At 42.7% G+C, this 20,397-nt stretch overlaps 1 protein-coding gene across 1 annotated transcript in view; it reads right to left on the reverse strand.

The window, feature by feature from the left end:
* Positions 1-20,397, reverse strand: part of COL4A4 (collagen type IV alpha 4 chain) — a 115,880-nt gene that overhangs the window by 87,839 nt on the left and 7,644 nt on the right. Inside the window, exons 2-4 of the mRNA XM_072961745.1 lie at positions 11,303-11,469; positions 8,451-8,493; positions 4,995-5,072 (exon numbers count right to left, since the gene is read on the reverse strand). Coding sequence (XP_072817846.1) covers positions 4,995-5,072; positions 8,451-8,493; positions 11,303-11,358 — 177 coding nt within the window. The 5' untranslated portion in view covers positions 11,359-11,469. The remainder of the gene's footprint in view (positions 1-4,994; positions 5,073-8,450; positions 8,494-11,302; positions 11,470-20,397) is intronic.

Consider the following 20,397-nt stretch of genomic DNA (forward strand, 5'->3'; position numbering starts at 1 on the left):
AAGTCAGTTCTTGGAGAAGAAAGGCGTCAAAACACGAAGGGGTGGGGACAGACCAAGTCTGCAAACTTCTCCACTGTCATTGGAACTTGTTTCCATCAAAATGTAATGTAACTGACTTATGAGAACTTCGGGACATGAAAATAATTGCTCTGAACCATTTATCAGGCTACAGTTATAGAATGTACTAGAACACAGCTGTGTGAGTGATAAAAGAGACTGAGTTCGAGAACTCTGTGTGAAAATAAATTAATGATATGAAAAATGTTAACAAGAGTTAGAATTTCTCAAGGAAATTCTGTTTTTATCATGGAATGCAAGCTCGTAGGAGTGCAAGACACAAATGAGTGAAACTGACAGAAAACCTCCGTGTATATACTCTAGTGATTTAAAGTTTCCAAAGGAAATGTGTGATTTTGGTTTTTAAACCAAAAACTAAGACGGGCCTTGAGTTTTAAGCCATTTGACCTTCCTGTATACAAACCCACCAAATCGCTAAGTTCTGTGGGCTTAACCTTTACAAGAATCCCTTGGATGGAAAACAATATAAATGTATTTTATTCTGGAAAATGCTACAGTAGATGTCTTTGTTATCATGCTTGTTACTAAAGTAGAACTTATAAAAGTTCTCACCCTTGTCTAGAAAGACATGCAATTTTCTCTGCAAGGAGACATCCATCAAAAACACAGACATTCCTCCCCTGAAACTGACAAGGAGCAATTTAAAATCCCGCCCAAGGCCACCTCATTCACATCTTTCAAGAGGGACTACAATGAGGTTTATGGAAATGTGAGGCAGTCACGCAGTGTTTTGGAAGCCAATTAAGTAGCTGTCACATGTGGAAAAGTCACGGCCCACATCACGAAGCCACGGGCTGTTAAGGCTGGGAGGGGCAGGACAGCTCTCTAGTACACACCCTGCTGCCCAGGGGAGGGCTCTGAGGCCCCAAGAGACCCAAGGGGTAATCCCCAGTGTCCTACCCTCAGACTTGAAGTCTTTCCAGGATGTTCCTGAACCTGCAAAAGGTCTAAGCACAGCAACGGTCATATCCGTGTCTATGGCTCAACGTGCTCATTTCTGGCCCTACCTGAAATTCACAAGAAAATCTGAACCACGCAAGATACTCATTTTCTAACAGGTTTAAGTGTTGTGTAGGGGGAAGACTCGGGGAGACTCCTCGCTAATTCTGTTCCCCCTTCTCTTGGATATGACAGGTCTCCTGACATACACGCTGCAGGCGGCCTGGCCATCCGCTTAGGCTCCCAACTCCTGTCCGGGTTAAAGTCTGAATTGTTAAGTTATTGATTAATGTGTGTGAACTACCTGTGAGGTGCCATCTACTGTGATCATCCCAAAGAAATACCTCAAAAGTGACCCCCAGCTCTCAAAGGGGAGAACCAAAAGTAGGCAACTTCTATTTCCAGAGGGTCCACTATGGGCCAGGAGCCAGTATAAGCACTTTACATGTGTCTGCACAACCACCTTTAGGGTCCAATCAAGAGGGTCAGGCACTTCCACACAAACAGAGCTGCAGGTCAAGGTAGCAGAAACACCACAGAGGAGAACCAGGCTCACACTGGGGGCATCCGCACTGGCTGGGACCTGGGAGGGGTGGGCGCCTTGGGGTGGGGGGTGGTGTCTCCACTGAGCTCCTCTGGGGAGGGCAGAAAAGACCAAGGCAGGGTGGGAGTGGGAGGGGATTCCAGGAAAGGGTAGAGAAGTGGGGATGTCTAGATTACGCTCAAGGGAGAGTCAGGGGCTCAGCTGGTGGGAAATAGCTGAAGGGAAAACCACAGTGATTGCTGAGGAAGACACGTGTCAGGGGTAGACGGTGGGCCTCCAGTGGTACCACGGCGGGACTGAAGGGCCTTCTGCTGGTGCTGAGGGAACCCCTCTTGGTTCCCTGACTTGGATGCGTCCCAGCTCCTCTTCAAACTCCAGCCTCTGTTTCCAGTTGAAACCCTCAGCCAGCCTGTCTCCCCACCACTCACTGTAGACACAGCGGTTTTGAATTGGGGCCGAACAAACCACTCACTCAGGCATCAAACCATAAGAGCGGAATCATTTCCTTCTTAGAAAGGCCTGGTGGTTCCCCTGATGGGCTGCGCTGCCTCGGGTCGAGCCTCAATCCTTGGAATTTGGTAGATTCCTGTTTTTACAGTCCACCTTGAGCTGTAGCTGCAGGTCAAGAGATGGTATGTGAGTTGGCTGGCCTCCTCCCAAACCACCTCCTAGTCATGCACAAGCCATGCTCCCAGATTCCCAGCTGGAAAACGTCACCAGCAACTTGCAGACTTCATGAGGGACACATCTGTTTCAGGAAGGGCAGAGGTTGACCAGTGTTCTGCACACAGCTCTCCCTGACCACCCAGGAACAGTGGTGCAGACTGCAGGGTGCAGCCCACCCCCGTGAGTCCCCAGGACCCAGGGCGCTGAAGACTGGTTTACAGGAGGGACAGTGCACCCTCCCCACGTGCAGCTGCTTGTGACTGCTGAACAGCCCAAGGACACAGAAGACAGAGGACCGAGGGTGTAAATATGAGGAGACCCAGGTTTGGGCAGATTCAAGTGGCCACTGAGGTTCATAAAAGTTACGGCTAAAACCGGTTCTTGAACCTGAGTATAATCAATCCTCTTCTCATTGATTACAGGGCAGATGCTGGGCTGAGGCCGCTGGAGGTGGCTCCTGCATCTTCCACTTGCTAGCAAGTCATGTACAACTCTTGGAAATTCGGATTCCTCATACTGACCGATGGATAATCATCATCCTGGCTTCCCAGAGTTGCTGTGGGATTAGAGCCGGCACTACTGCATTTGAGGACAGATAATCCTTTGGTGTGGGGCTGCCCTGTGCATTGTAGGTAATTGGCAGCCTCCCTGGCCTGGAACCTACTAGAACCAGCAGCATCGCCCTCCGTCCAGTTGTGACAGCAAAAACAAAAAAAACAAAAAAACTCTCTGGACATCATTCAATCGGAGGACCACATTAGCTGGCTTCATCAAAGCACCTGTCGTGTCCCTCTTTGTTTTGTGGTGCCCGCATCCCATTCCTGCCACAGAGCTGATCACGCCACTTCTCCTGGGCCCCAAGCTCGAAGGGTCTTAAAGTTTAGAGGCGCTGATTACTTTTCTTTTTTCATTTGTACAATCTTGGCAGGTTTATATTGACAACCTCACACAAAGGCCAGACATTTTTCCCCCCGAATATCGTGTATCTTGACATGAAAAAGCTAAAGCACTTCTTAGACTGCTCATTTTTAGGGTCTTTGTTTCCTCGCAAATGCAGTTTTAAGATTATATCATGAAAGAGGCTGGGGGAAGCTCAAGATGAAGTCTGATCACCAAAGTTTTTGACTTACTGAAGAAGAAACAAAGCAGTTTAAGCAGAAAGGAATCTGCCATAACTTCAAGTCAATAAGGTCACTGCTCATAGCAAAGAACTCGACAACAGAACTGCACACATATTGCACACAAACTGTGTGAAGACAAAGCGATGCTGTGGGAGAAACAGAGGGTCCCTTCTCTCCGGAAGGTAACATTTCACATCCTTGTAGACTGATTTTTACCGAACTGTGCTTTTTGAGCAACACACACAGCCCTGTGGGATCAGTCTGGACGTGTTTCAAACTCATCATTGATCTGCCTCAAAAATTGTCTAAATCTATTACCAGGGGGCTGCCCCAGAATTGTCCTCCTGCCCCTCCTTCAAATAGAAACCAATTACTCATATCTGAGTTTCAAGAGGAAGGTGCAAAGAGAGATGCTGGAGAATTCGACTTCAGTGGACCTCGAGCCTCATTATATGCTCATTGTAACGCACTAGCTGCTCAGTGACACACCCACCAGCGCCATGACAGCTGACGATCGCCATGACAACAGCCAGAGAAGCCCAGACAGGAACTGAAAAGAAGTGTTGTCTGGGTCCCAACCACATCCCTGTTCTCGGGTAACTCATGACTTTTCCTCCCACTCTTTCCAACTCCCTCCCTTTTACCCTGACCAGTCTATATATTTGGTATCTTCGCCCAAACTGGGTTGAGAAGTTGATATGCAAACTAGGTTCCCGCTTCTCCATTATTTGGCCACTAAAAGAAGCCTGCGTTGTTCCAGTCTCAGCATTGGTTTATTACTGGCTGCATGAATCCAACTGGAAAAGGAACCTCCCGGATTGGGACAGGGTGTCTCGGTCCAGGCTAGGATCGGACCAGTTCAGTTACACTTTTGCAACATACTCCTATTCTTGTAAGGTTGTGGGGGTATTTTTAATCAAAAGGATGGTTTGAGCTAATACGCCAGCACCGATGATGAGTTAGTGCCTGCCAACTGCTGCTGTTAGAACATAAGAGAGAGGTTCATGAACATTCAAGGGGCCGCAAACCAAGAGAGCTCACGTGCATTGCAGGACGGCTCTGGTGTGGTCATCAAGATTGGATGGACTTGAGCAAGACGCTAAATTGCTCTGTGCTGGAGTCCTTGGCACTGCAAAGCTGACACCATAAGATGATCAAGGAACTGTCTGTAAGGAGTCAGTGAGCTAAACAGAGCACACAGAACAGTGCCTGGCACTTGAGCAGCATGGAGTAAATGCAGCTATTGCTTCGAGTACAGAAAGCTATTCCACAGGATTTCAATTGGTGTTGTCTAAAAAGAGTCCTGTGGTCAAATGTCTGGAAACGTTACTTTAAATAAAGAGAAGGTTTTTTTTGTTTTTTTTTTTAAACTTACTGCAGGACTTTTCAGAGCCTTTAAAATGCCAATATGCAACATGAGTATCAATATGGCGACCAGCATGTACCATTTGCACCAGGACCCTTTCTGTATAAGGTGATTCAACACAATTTTAAGAGAACAATACATTTTTGATGACTCTGGGTAGAATGTTGTACAGAAGATCTCTACGGCTTATTTATCTTGCATAACTGAAGCTTTATGCCCTCTGATTAGTAATTGCCCATTTCCCTCTCCCGCTGTCCGTGTTGATTTTTGCATCACTTACCCGAGATCCCTTTTCCGGAAAGCACTGGCAAAGAGAGCAGTCTCTTCCCCCACAGGGACCAATAAACTTCTTTCCACCCTAGAAAGTGAAGCATCTGATTTAGTTTACCAGTATTCATCACCTCGCTGGGTACAAGATATAGATACCTCGTAACAAGCACTCTTGGTTTATTTAACTCATGAAAATTCCACAGTATCATTTTTACCTCTGAATCTGTGACAAGACTAGTACTGATATATAAAAAGCCATCGAACTTATTACCCTGTGGCTGGATAATAAGGAGATTAATGATTATGTGAGCAGGATAAAAGTTTTTCTGAGCTAGGATTTTTTACAAACCTTGTCTGAAGCTATCTGGCTTTAACCAGAATTTTCTGCAGTTTTTCTCTCCTGGTAAGATTTCATTTACTAAGTTGTGAACAAGCTTATAGTGTTACCTATGTAGTCGGGAAAACCATAAGTACACAGTGGCATCTAACTGAAAGCATATGCTTGCTTTTTTTCTAGGAGCCTCTTCATTTACCTCCAAGATCAATCAGGGACTCAAGAAGTCCCTCCCAGGTCAGTGCAGCAATCACAGCCTTGGCCTCGGATTAAAATCGTTCTTTCAACAATTTGCTGTTACTCCAAGATGGTGCCTCTAATGTGACGCTCAACCAGAAAGCTCCTGAGCTTGAATCATTTGAACACTTTCCCTACTTTCAGCTGAGGGTGTGGGTAGGACCTCACGCTTCTGACAGATCTTTGAAAACTAACAACTTAAACTTGAGCCTTTAGACCAACATGTAATGGGAAAACATAAAGCAGGAGAACAGATCTGTGCAGTTCCCAAGAAGATATATACAAATAAATAAACAAACACACTTATACACAAATATGCATGAATATGTATATGTGTATGGGAGGGACAAGAGTCTAGGCAGTATGTATTTTTCTTTTCAATCATACAATTAAGACTCCGCTTTTTTCTGGAAAAAAATACACTCAGACAGAATTTTTAAAATCTTTAAGCATTCATGAAAAAGATGTCTTTATAAATATAACTTTTATGAGCCATTGAAAGCATATAAAAATTTGAACCTTGACAAGAGCCAAGCAATTAGATAATTAAGTTAAAAAATGTATTTGAAGTTTCAGTTCTTGAGTTTGGAGTAACATTGTTATCTATGAATGCAGAAACATTAAGTTCAAGACCCTGATAAGGTAAAAAAAAAAAAATTAAATGCTCCAGGCCAGGTCAGGAAAGCATGAAAGTACTTAAAATAACTAGTCTGAACATTTGAGTTCATTTAAGGTTGGGATTCATTACTATGTGTTCAGTGAAATATCAAAACAACCAGAGAAAAAAAGGTCAGTTGATTAGATGGCTTGGTAATATGGGCAAGTGTGTTGTTGTTTTGTACTTAATTGTGCCAAGCGTCACTAAGATGTTTGTAGCAAAATTACATCTCAGAAAAGAATCAGTTTAAAATTAGCAGACTCTAATAAAGAAACAGGAATAGTCACATATTAAGCTTTCACTTGGATGAATAAAAGAAAAAAGGCAGAGGTGATTTTAGTCTCTACAAAGTTCTACATCACACGTATCCTAATAAACATCACTTTAAAGAGGGGAGACCTTTACAGAGGAAGCAACTGCACCTCAGAAACAGACTGTATCATCCCATTAAAAAGAGGTAAAGACAATGTCTCAGATAAGTCAACATTCAAAATATAAACCATATTCACTGGGCATACACCGGCATTCTCAAAAACCAATGCTAACCTTCTTCAAAGGGAGAAAAAGAAAAGTCACTATCTGTTTTATCTCAGATATTTTTAAACAAGTATTTGTTGCATAGAAAGTTCAAGAAAATATTTGACTGATTTCTAGATTAATAGCGTGTCCTGCATTGGTACTTTTATTATCTTTTTTGAAAAACAACATATGCACATAGTAACAATTCAAACAGCACAAAATAGTGTAGTGGAAACAGACATTTTCTCTTCCAACTCTGGCTCCCAGTTCCTTCCCCGAGAGGTAATCTCTGTCTTCGACGGGTCTAGGCATTTATGGGCAGATTTACATAATGATCACACACACACACTTTTGGTGATTTTGGCCATGTTTTATCTTTACCCAAATGGTGTATTTCTTTGTACCTTGCTGTTCTCACTTAATCATATGTCTTGAAAATCATTCTGAGCGAATATACATGGCTATCCATCAAACAAAGCACTATAAATTGTTTGATCAAATTGATGGTCATTTCATGATCTCTCTTTTTTTGCTACCTCAAACTAATATTCTCGTGCATATATATTTATACATAAGTCAGAATAAATATATATGATAAATTCTAAGAAGAGAAATTGCTGTGTCCATAGGCATGTGCTTTTAAAATCCTGATGGATAATGCAAATTGCCTTCCATAGATACTGCATCAGTGTCTGTCTCTACCTTTAAAACCAAACTACGGCAAAGCCACTCTCTGTGTGAAATCTCTAGACTCTCTGTATACCACAAGCTGGTAGGAAGGTCCAGGATAAAATAATTGTTGGTCCAGGAGTTCTATGCACCCGCATGGAACATAAGGAACAAAGAAAGTGAAAATTCAGCATGTTATAGAATTTTATATAGTGAAAAAAGAGTATAACAAAAATAAACTTAGAAAAGTCAGTTAAGAGAAAGAGAAAAAAATCCACCCACATATATTTCAGTGTGTTTCTGTTCATCACTGCAGGTGATGCTCTCAAATGCATGTGAACTAGGCTGAGCAAGTTTCATCATGCCTACGTCCATGGGAGAAACAGTCCTGAATAGGTTAAGGGATAAATAATTGGCAGAGCCAGGAACCAAGGGCCTCTTATTCCCTGATGCATGTGCTTTCTGCTCCTGGTTGCAAGGGAAAGGAGAACGGATGACAATTTTCTGTTTTGATTTGCTTTGCAAAGGCCCATGATTACTTTCATCATGAAATTGGACTGGGTGTATCTGAGTTATAAATCAGCCCAGCTCTCTCAAGAGCAGCCTGACTACAGGCAGCCCACAGTCGGATTTCCCGGAAATGTCTGAAGTTAGGTTTAATAACTTAGATTCTTTAGCAAGGAAGCAGAAGAAAGAGGGCTTATTACAGAATGTTCTAGGTTTATCCTTCTCCGGAGTTAAAATGTTCAAATACAGTCTTATATTTGATTTCATCTTGTAATGGCCCAGCTAATTCCTGCCCTGCTCTGAAAAAAGTGTCTAAGAAAGGGTTATGTTGTAAAACAAAGAACTCCCCAATATCTAGGCAATTTGGTAAGCAGTCTTGACTGCAGAACATAAAAGAACTCTTCAAGTTCGTCTAAACCAACCTTCATTTTTCCAAATGCGAAAACAGCCCGAGAGAGTGACTTGCTTAAAAATACGATAAAAGTAATGCATTCAATAAAGTGAATTTTCAACATGCAGTCGGAGCTCATCCACGTACTTACCCCATATGCGTGTTGTACAGAAAAGAGAATGAGAATAAGCGACCTGCGAAAAAGCAAAAATGCGGATTAATTTAAACTGTTCTTTTTCATGCAAAACAAACTAAAGAGAAAAAAAGCAAAGGAATTAACTCTAGAAGAAAAATTCTTTTTTAATTTCTAATAGGCTGCTGTCACGAGCTGATTGTCATCGGGACAAGATAGATGTTACCCTCTCTCTGGACGTCATCACTGCATTTCCTCTTTTTAACCGCTCCAGAAGTACTCACACCCCTTGGCGTGGTCCTCGTTGCGCTGGGTACCGCGAGGACACTAGGAAGGGGAGGCTTGGATGCATGAGTGAAGGGACAGGACTCTTAGAATGAAAACTAGAGGAGAGAGGGAGGGAGGCAGCTTTGTCCAGGGACAGTGCAAAGACTAGTGTTTCCTGGATGCTGTGAAGTGGAACCAGCTGGAAGGAGGGAAGATGGCAAAAACTGGGCTGGGGAGATGGTCTAGGAGATAATACGAACAAGTAAGGAAAGAGTTAGGTGGTTCAGGATCCTATAAGTGAGTCAGAAATCCAACTGGGGTAACATTATTATTATAAACAAATTTTAACATGAGAGATGCAACCAAAAAAGACTGAATGCTTGTGTCCCGCTGAGATTCATATGTTGAAATCTTGACCCCTCAATGTGATAGTATTAGGAGGTGGGGCCTTTGGGAGTAATTAGGTCATGAGGGTGGAGTCCTCGTGAGTGGGGTTATTCCCCTTATAAAAGGGATCCAGAGGGCTCTCAAGCATCCTCCTCCTACCACATGAGGATGTGATGAGAAGCTGGCAGTCTACAACCCAGATACCCTGATACCCCGATCTCAGACTTTCAGCCTCCAGAACCCTGAGAAATACATTTCCATTGCTTATCAGCCCCCCAGTCTGCGGCATGTGTCATGGCAGCTGGAACTAAGACAAACACTAAACATTGCATACATTAGCCTCTCGCTCACATTTCTCCAGGAGCTTCCACATCCATCCTCTCATTTAATCCTTAAAACAGCTCTGATGAAGTTGGAGCTTCATGTCACAGCATCCCCCTGGATGGGAAGAGAACTGGGGACCAGGCTCGAGCTGGGATTTCCCTGCCATCCTCATCCTCTGCTGCATGTAGAGCCTTCCTCTTTGATGAACATGACAGAAATCTACAGAGCCAGGCGTCTGGGTGAGACCTGGACTAGGAGGTAGGAGCCTGGGGGTGGGTCCAGCCCACACTCCCTCGCCTCCACACTGAAGTCCCCATTCCCTCAACCCTTCTTTTGGGATTCATGACATTTCCAGGAGAGGCCAGGTTGGCATTTCAGTGTCATTCAATTCAGTAACAGAGTAAACCAGAGAATAAAAAAAGGGAACAAACTGTTTTAAATCAAGTTAAAGTATTTATAACTACTGGCGGTTAATCAGGTCCTTATCTCTGAGGACACTTATAAATAAGGACAAGCTACATCTTATAGCAATTTTGGCTTCCGTGTATATGGTCTATTAAAATTGCAGGCAAGGCATGCTTTTTCCACATTTCACACAAGAACAAACGGACTCAGAAAGGTTGGCTAATATGCCCAGAAGGTTGCAGGCAGGATGACTCGAAGGATGCGGCTCAGGACAGATCTGAACCCCCGTTAACGTTCCCTCTCCCCATCCTCTGCTTGTTCCTCCTGCTGCTGTAGATATTTTAAAATAAAACAATTCTTTTCTTTTCTTTAAAAGCAACTCAAAGTTAAGATTACTTTGCAGTTTTCTTCACATCTGCTCCGAATAAATAAGGCTTGGCTGCAGTTCTGAAATAAATTTTCTCCTTCCCATCACCCTCTCTTCCTTCATGGCCCATAAAAATACATGTTCCCAGCTGCAACATGTCTCATATTCTTCGCTAGTGAACCTTTCCCTGTCTTAACTCTCAGCACATGCTGTCGGTAATCTATCAATTTCTTGAACAATCTATCCATTTCTTGCTGCTGTTGACACACGTTACCACAAGCCTGGGGGCTTAAGACAATTCAGATTTATGACCTTATGGTTCTGGAGGTCAGAAGTCTGAAATGGGTCTCACCAGCAAAAAATCAAGCTGTTGGCATGGCTGCGGTCCCTTTTGGAGGCTCCAAGGGAGAATCAGTTCCTTGCTTTCCCCAGATTCTGGAGGCAGCCTGCACGTTCTATGGCTTAGGGTCCCTTCCACCTTCAGGGCCAGTGGTGACCAGTTGAGTCTCTCTCCAGCTGCACCCCTCTGATCTCTGCTGGCTCTGTCACAGATCCCTCTCACTCACTTGTCTGCCCCTCTCTGTCACTTCTAGGGACCTTTCTGATTACATGGGTCTACCCAGATAACCCAGGACAATCTCCCAATTGCAAGGTCACCCGATTCACAACCTTAACTTCATCTACAAACGTAATTCCCCCTTGCCACTAACAGAACACAGTCACAGGTTCCAGGAGCCAGGATGTGGACTTCTCTGGGGTCATCAGTCTGCCTCCCACACTCGTGAAGTGCATTGTTCTAACTCTGCCCATGACAGGGACCCCACTGCTGGACACATGGGAAGGTTTTTGCTGTTCGAACTTAGTGGATAGGTAAGCAAAAATCAGTGGCCTTGTGCATCCTTCCAACGGGTGATTACGTAGGGGCAAGTCGGGGAGAGTAGAGAGCATTGGTGTTTAATCATAAAAATGAATCACAGAACGGCATCAGGCATAGTCCATAGATTTCTGGAATCATTTGGCTTTTTGATACATGAAGCATTCAAATAATTTATATCCATAGAACCAACATTTAGGAGAAATTATTAAATAAAAGCCAGTGGTCATACTTAAGGACACTCACCAGGAATCCGTGGCCAAGGGCTTAATCCACCTGAAAGAACACCTTACCAATGCCATGTGCTCTGCTTACTTCATAGTCAAGTCTTGATGCTTAAAACAAATTCTGCCACTCTTCTCTTCCAGAAGACTCTCGATTACAAGTGAGGTTCTATGTCCTGGGTTTAAACTCTGTATATGTTAAATATAAATAAATCTCTTAAAACATAATATTATGCATTATCATGTTGAAAATAATTACTTTCATTTTTCAGAGTTAGTGATGGGAATATTTCCTAAAGGGAAACTTCAACAGTGTTTTGACACAACAATCCTCAGTGATGGTTAAACTGAGTACATTATCGATTTTTACTCTTAGAAGTAAAAATATTCCCAGAAGTTTGATGCTGTAAATGTATTTTTGAAAAATGAAAAGATAGATGTTTATAATACTTGTATAAAAATTATTGCTTCATTTTGCTAAGCAGAATTTTCTTCTCTTTAATCTTTTCCCTTAAAAATCCAAGCTTAAACTCACTCAAGTGACTTTTTAAAATTTTTTGAAACTAAAAAGGAATCCACTAGTATAGAAATACACTTTCGCATACAGACAGCAAACACATATAAATGTGTTTTCCTATAAAACGGTACAACTGCAGTGGAAACTATTTTGGCAGCTCCTCAGAGAGTTCTACACAGAGTCACCATGTGAACCGGCAATTTCATTCTGAGGTGTGTACCCGAGGACTGACAACAGGTGTTCACATGCCACGTAGACTCAGACACAAACATTCACAGCAGAATTACTTGTAATAGCCAAAAAGTTTGAACAACCTACTGCAACTGATGAATAAGCAAAACATGCTGCATCCGGACAATGGGACACTATTTGACCGTAAAAAGGGATGAAGCACCAATCTGTGCTACAGTGTGGATGCACCTTGAAAACACTACACCAAGTGGAAGACGTCACACACTGGATGACTCCACGTATATGAAATGTCCACAATACACAAGCCCATTAAGAAGCAGAAACCAGATTAGTAATTATCAGAGGCTGGAGGAGGAGAGAATTGGGAGATACAGGGTTTCTTTTTGGGGGTGAGGGAACTATTTTGGAATTAGATAGTGGTGATTGCTGCACAGCCTCTAAAAACCACTGAATTACAAACCTTCAAAGAGTTAAAATGGTGTGTTTTATTTTGGGAACTTAATCTCAGTTTCAGAAAAAGAAAAAAAATACTTTGACTTAAAGAACTGTATACTTTGATAAAAGATCTATTTGGCTCAAAGAATTGAAATGTCTCATCTTTGAAACTTTGGCTTCTCTGAAGACCTGTACCTGTAAGAGCTAGGTAGAGAGAAGGAAACTGGGAGTGTAGAATGTTACAAGCTATTTTTTAATTTCTGGATAAAATCTGGGTAAGCTGACTCACCGCTGTATTTGTAAGAGACTAGTTCTCCAGGCAGGTGGTAGAACGACATTCCATGATAGTTTCAAACCCCAGTGGAAACAGAATCACTTTGAGTACCTAGGTATTTTCCACTCCCCAATCCATCATTTTAGATAGTTTCTCAGTGGTGTTACAGAAGTAAGTCTCAATAAAACAAATGAATGTTTTACAAGGAATATGCAAATGGGTCTGAATCATTCACAATGTATTTAGTATTTTAAACAAACGGGAAGCACGGTCAAAAATAAAAGAAAACCAAAGATACTTGCATTTTAACTCCAAAATAGATACATGATGCAATTAATCTCCACACATATTGCGATAAAGGGTGCATCAAAGGAGAGCTTATCAAAATACAGTGCTGCTGTGGTCACCTTTCAGAGGAAGAATGCCTGATGATAGCCCTGACACCTACGAATTTCTCAGTACACTTTAATTGAATGGCTGGCTGCCTGGCTAGCTGGCTGGCTGGATGGATGACGGATGGACAGCTGAACCAATCTGCAGAAACCTAACTGGTCTCCCATTATTCAGTGAGTCTTTCCAATGTGAAAGGACATGAATTAACAGTGAAAGGACACTGCTATGCTGGGAGTAGCCAATGCATTTCCATTACCGTGCACTTAGTTACCATATGAGCCCTATGACAACAGGGATTTTTGTCTTTTTTCATTCACAGATTTATCCCCAGTGCCATCATAGTGCCTGGAATACAGTAAGTGCTCAGTATATATTTATTGGATGACCGATTTAGAGAAAATACTCTGTGAACTTTAGAAAATGTGAATCAAATATCTTTAATAGAGGACATAAGAAGAGGGTAATTTTGAATATACAAGAGGAAGTAGAAGAAGGCATTAGAGGAAGTAATGAACCAACACTTACAGAAGACCCTCTGCCAAGAGTCTAGTGACTCTGCTAAGAGTATTGCCCACATCAAGTTACTCGTTTTCACCACAGTTTAGTAAGGAAAGTATCATTCTCGTTGTGCAAGAAAAACAATGTAGGTCAGTTTAAGTAACTTGTGCAAAGTGACAGAGCTGGTAAATGGCAGAACCAGGGTTTCTGGACTCCAGCATGTGTCCCTTCTCCCAGCTGACACCCCAGAGTGGCAGCCTGCAGACTTTCCTGCTCTCCAACTTCCATAAGAATTTTGAAAAACCTATGCACTCCCTCATTCCTTCTTTTTTTAAGTTAACATCTAAAAACTTTATTCTTCTTTTTAAATAGTTGCAAAGTGTATAATTTGGAGCATTGCAAATGGTGAGCTGTAAAATAAAACCACTGCAGCACTATTTTGGATGTAGCCAATAAGTTACACATATAGATTTTCACCATCGTCACTATAAAATACATGCACAGTTTTTAACAGTATTTTCCTTCGTGGATTTATATTTATATTCCCCTCCCCCATATATATCCTAGTGTAATATAATTTTATCCTTGAAAATCATATCAATCACCCCACCATACTTCTCTGCAACAAAAATATGTATATAAATTCAATAGTTTTAAATTTCTTATGATCATAAATCTCTTGAGTCTTACAACTTTTTTTCTCCTGGTTTGGCTCATCATTATGATTGTTAGAAGTATGTAATTCATCAAAAATATAAATTTAAATCTTGATAAACAGTTACTAAACATTAAAAGTGAAACTGTCTTGTTAAGGTAGTTGGCAATGGAAGAACTGGGCTTTGGGGTTTCTCAATTAGTTTATTTTGCCCTAGATTAATACTACTTCTCACTGGATGAGACGGGTTCAGCAACAGCCTACTTCTATTTTAATTTTTAAAGCAAGCCGTGAATGGAAGAATTTGTTATACAAAAGCCACTCAATTCTTAGAAGTTCTCTTGAATTGTATACTAAAAGCAATATAGAATTCATCACCAAGAATCAATCCGAATGCTCCACCAACTGATCAAGTCTTCCTTCAATTGTGATAAAAGCAAAAAGTGGGAAACCACCTGGCCCAGAAAGCAGATGCTTTCTGTTCTCAACACCTGCCTTTACCCTCTCCATCTGGCCCCACAAACAGCTCTTGCACTCTGGACAGAGCAGGCTAGTAACATCTGGGATGGATGGGATGGGGGGGAATGGGGTGGGAAAACAGGGTGGGGGAGTGAGGTGGGGGCAATGGGGTGGGGGAATGGGATGGGGCAGGGGTGGGTGGAATGGTGTGGTGGAAAGGGGTGGGATGGGGAAATGGGGTGGAGGGGAAGGGGGTGGAGGGGAAGAGGGTGGGGAGATGGAATGGTGGGGGAAGCGGGTAGAGGTATGCCTTTCTTTGAAAAGCAGGACTGTTGTGAAAAGGGAGATGAGAAACTGTTCCAAAGGCCCATTTTCAGACAGAACAAGTCTAAGAGCAGTGGAGAATCTAGAAATTGATTCCTTTAATTTTCCAAGCTCCTTGCATAACTCTTAAGAATCTTTCGGTCTCCCAAGGGTACACATACCTCCATTTGAAGCTCTCTGCTTTAGATGAGCTGCCAAAGGTAAAAACAACCGTCTTGCTCACAGTTTTACCTGGAGCAAGCGTCAGATGACTACACGCTCACCCCACGCACCTGTCCAGCCAGAAGACAAGCCACCAAGGAGTCGTAGCAATTTTAGGTCTGTTGTCCTGCCAGGACGCAGCTCCTAGGTCACGGCTAAGCAGAGGCCCATGTGGCTGTTAACCGGACACCATAAACAGCAGTATGTACAGCACTCTACAGTTCACAAAATGCTGCCACACATGGTATTCACACAATCCATGAGAATTCTTTCGTTGCAACTGCCTGTGTTAAGATCAAAAGAACTTTTGCCTCAACCATGTTTTTGAAAGCACCAATAGAAATACCCCATCACTCAGAACGACATCCCTCTAACCTGTCTTCGCACAAATAAATGGCTATCCAGGATTGGCCAAGGTAGCGTGTTTCCATTGGCGTTCATTAAAAAAGAAAAAAGAAAAAAAGCCTAAATGACCCAAATGCTATGTCACTAAAACATCTGCAAACAACAATTTTGGGAGATTGCTTACGTAGGGAACTTTTGCAAAAGTTCTGTCTCTTTCAATGGGCATGCCTTATTTTGCCAACTGTTACTCTCAGGAAGGGAGTGTTGACTGCTGCGGAGTGCGGCATCACAGCTCCCTCAGGCCCCACCTTCAGCCTTTAATTGGGAGTGTGGCCAGGTTTTCATTACCTGATTCTGTCTCCACAAACACTTGTAAGGTTGGGGATAACCACCTGACCCATCCCAGAGCTTGGCTTAGCGACACAGAACTCTGGGCTGGAAGATGCTACAATAAAGTATTCTGAACAGGTCCTCGCAGACAGCTGAAATCAGGACACTGAGAGAAGAAAGGGAGATGAGGGAGGAAGGAGGCATCCAGAAATGCCCTGAGGTCCAGGCAGGCATTAGAAAACTGGGACAAGTCAAGGCTAGGTGCAAGCCGGAGTTTAGAGAAAACAGATAGGCTGAGCCATCATAAACAGCTGTTTCCAAGAGAGGGAAATGCAAAAAGTAAAAGACAGATGGTCTTATGAGAGGATGTGAAACTAGCTCATTCCTGAGAGCATCTGGTAGTCAGTCCCCTTTCCTGGAGCAGACTGACCTGTGCAGCCAGGTCTGACAGAAAGCACTGCCCGCACTGCAGCTGGTCCCCAGGCTGGGACACTCCACAGCGAGCTCATCTGGAGACTCCTCCCCTCCACCCCCAGCAAGGACGCTGAACGTGAGTGCCCTGGGCCTTTGACGTCTGGCTCACTCACTGACCTAAGTCCGTAGGCTCTTGCCCAGCAGTGTATTTATATCAGTCATTTCTCGCACACATATTCAGCAGATATCATTGCGTTCTCTTCCGCCAGCTCTCCGGGTTTATTTTTCTTTCTTCACTCCTTTATGAAAACTCCTGGACTCCAATTCCCCTGGGACTCCTTGAGTCTCTGCTCGATGTTTTCCAAATGCTAGGTCTGGGAACAGGATCTGAGATCTTCTAAATCATTATCTGTACCATGGGGAATTTGTTTTGCCTGCAACCCAATCTTGAATAGACATACACCCAGCTGGGGTTCTCATCAATTGGGAGGTGGGGGAGGGGGGCAATGGTCAAGATCAAAGGACCAGATAAACAGGAGACTGAGTAGTGGAATCTTCCAGTCACAAAAGGTAGCAGAAATATAATGTCTTTTCTTTTCCCAAGTAACATTAAGCCTATAAGTTCTTTTTAATAATATCTGTTCTTTCAAGTGAAATCATTTCCTATTAACTCAATGACTACATGGTCTTCCCTCTGACTTTCTGACACTAAGATATCTGAAGACTCTCTTTCCCAGACTAAATTTTTTTGATGGTCTGAACACCTATTTGTATATAATTTTACCTTTCCAAAATAGAATTCCTAAAGGATCAGCTCTTGTGGAAAAAAAAAAAAAAAAAAGCAAGGGACCTCATGAGGGGTTAGAAAAATGCTCCCAGAAAAAGCATGGCATGCCTGATCCACCTCGATGGCCAGATACTTCCTTTGAAGCTTACACTTTCCCAGTTAAGAGATCATCTGACCTTTCCCCAACCTCTAACCTGGGTACTTGGTTTTGCCTTTCTAAAATCCCATATCGTTGGGTTGACTCCACATGCAGACTTTCAAAGCCTTCAGGCTGATTTGAGCTTTTTCTTTTTTAGCAAAAACAGTCAATCTCATCAAACATCACAAGGTTTTTCAAGCAAGTCACAAATCTGTGTGGTCCATGGACCACTGGAATGTGGCTGGAGCTTCATGTCCTCAGAAAGGGAACTGAGGAAAACTTAAGAACTACTCAAGTAAATTCTTGAGAATATCTCTAAGTTCCAACCTGACCAGAATGTTGCTGGATTGCGGCCAAGCCCGCCCCCAACTTGCCTTCCCTCCAGGTTCCATTGAATTGTTTGAGAGTGCCACAGAGTCCTCAGTTGACCTTGAGTTTGCTAGCCCAAGGACAAATGGACCATATCTCAGCTAATCTACCGTTCTGCAAATATAGGCTTTTATTACCGTTTTCTCCATGAGGTCTCCTCCCAATATCAACAGAATATTTGACAGCAATCATAATAATTCACCACATGGGAAATACATGGAGGTGATACATGTTCCACAAATAGACAAGTGATTTTCAAAACCGGATGCGCCCTTTACCTCCAAGTTAAGAATAACATTCTTAACTCAGAATGCTGTATGTCTCTTGCCAAAAACACCACTCCCCCAGGTTTCTCTTGGCCCAGCAGGGCTGCAGAGACTGGGTCTGAATTCTCTGGGAATGGCCTTTGGCATCAGCTCTGGCAGTAGCACCTTTTGATCCCACCGGGAAGGGCCCACCCCTGACCACCTGCAGTGAAAGACTGGCATTTGCCTTTGATGACTTCTTCCCTCCTCTACAGAGACCAGCTACCTTCTTCTCCTGGTACCTTGTGGGCTCACAGTGAGGGAGTGAAAGTAGGGCTCTGGAGTTAGAAAGACTTGCGCTCAGATCTTGGTCACGTAAGAGTGTAGCCTTGAGCAAGTCTGCACCCTCCCCCTCCCCTGAGTTCTTGATTTCTAGGATGTAAAATTAATGCCTGAGAGAACTACGCTGAGTCAAAATTAGTGCCTAGCACAGTCCCTGCATATGGTAGCAGTTCCATAAATGTTTATTTCCTTCCTTCCAATTTGTCATGCAGGCAAAAAGAGATCCCTATAAGTTAAAGAAGGATGAGAAAACTGGGAACTGGGGCAAGTCTGGCAGACCTGAGGAAAGGGGCAAGGCTTGGTCTGGGAATGAAGGAAGATCCAGAGAAATGACAAGGCGGAGTAAGCTGTGACAGTCCCTCCTAAAGTTCCTTTTAAACATCAGGAGAAATTATTGAGAGAGATGACACTTCAGTTAGTGTAGAAGAAGGGTGCAAAAAACTAAAACTAGACTTACTATATGATCCAGCCATCCCACTCCTGGGCATGTATCTGGAGGAAACTCTAATTCAAAAAGATACATGCACCCCAGTGTTCACAGCAGCACTATTTACAATAGCCAAGATGTGGAAGCAGCCTAAATGTCCATCAATAGATGACTGGATAAAGAAGTTTGGTTTATCTATACAATGGAATACTATTCAGTCATAAAGAAGAATGAAATAGTGCCATCTGCAGCAACATGGGTGGACCTGGAGATCATCATACTAAGTGAAGTAAGCCAGAAAGAGAAAGACAAATACCATACGATATCACTTCTGTGTGGAATCTTAAAAAATGACACAAGTGAACTTATTTACAAATGAGAGCTAGATTCATATAGAAAGCAAACTTATGAGTACCAGGAAGGAAAGGGGGTGAGGAGGGATAAATTGGAAATCCTGGATTTGCAGATACTAACTAATATATATAAAATAGGTAAACAGCAAGGCCCTACTGTATAACACAGGGGACTATATTCAATACTTTGTAATAACCTACAATGAAAAGAAATATATATATATATAACTGAATCACTATGCTGTGTACCAGAAATTAACACAACATTGTTAAATGACTATACTTCAATTTAAAAAAAAAGAAGAAGTTGTACAGAAGAACAAGTCTAGTCAGGACCAGAGTTAACATAAGCGAACTGCAAGACGACACTAAGGAAAAGCTGGCATCTGGTTTTATCAACCAGAAAGCTGGATCCTTCCTCTGCTTTTCCCCCTACTCTTCCTGCCCCTCTTCTTCTCTTCTTTTCCTCTCCCCTCACTTCCTCTCCATCTTCCTTACCATAAGAAATTATAATAAGCAGCATTTTCATCAAGCTAATTATATGCTAAGCCCTGTGCTAAAGGTTTAACACAGATCTTCAATCTTCACAATAACCCCATGAGGTAAGTAATATGATTATGTCCTTTCACAAATAAGCCACACAGTTATTAAGAGACATTTCAGGATTCAAACTCTAAAGCCTTCCCTATTCACCACTACCCTACACAGCTTTGAAATTCATGAAAATTCACGGGTGAGTTTAGGGAATTCATCTCTGGGAAGAACTACTTTAGCCTTACAGTAGTAGCAGGGACAGTCACTTATAAAGGCAACGGTGCACAGTGACACAGGCATTCAGTTTCCTGTGAATCCCAGAAAGTCTCCATGTTTGGAATTTCAACTCTAGAAACTCCTATAGGACAGGTGAAGATCTTAGAGACACCATTTCTAACTAGACTATAGGAGGAGCCGTTCAGGCAGCTAAGAAAGCAAAAAAAAAAAAAAAAAGAGAGAGAGAGAGAGAGACAGAGAGATTTCACAAAAGTGTCCAAATGAACTTTAAGGTTAAATAGAGATACTGGGGTGGGTGTGCAGTTGATCCCAAAATAGGAGGAAAGCTTTGTCTTGGTGGATAAGGAGCCCTGTACTCACCTGAGCCCTAAGCCCTTTCTAAGGAGAGCTTAACTCCCTCCTTTTCCACATGGCTCCATCCTGCCCTCTGCCCACCTCTGCCTGCCCTGCTTCTGGCAGGAGCTGGTTCTAGTGATTGAGTCTCCTTAGCAGCTCTTTCCCTTTAGGACAAGACCTGAAACTAGATTCCTCTAGGAATGCTTCTGCCACTCTGGAACCTAATAAAAGCTTCACGGGAATTCCTCAAATCTGGGCTTAAGAGCTATGCCATCCCATAGTCTGCTGCAGATCAAAAACAGTCAGTGTTT

This window comes from Vicugna pacos, chromosome 5, assembly GCF_048564905.1.
Source record: "Vicugna pacos chromosome 5, VicPac4, whole genome shotgun sequence".
Classification (NCBI taxonomy): domain Eukaryota; kingdom Metazoa; phylum Chordata; class Mammalia; order Artiodactyla; family Camelidae; genus Vicugna; species Vicugna pacos.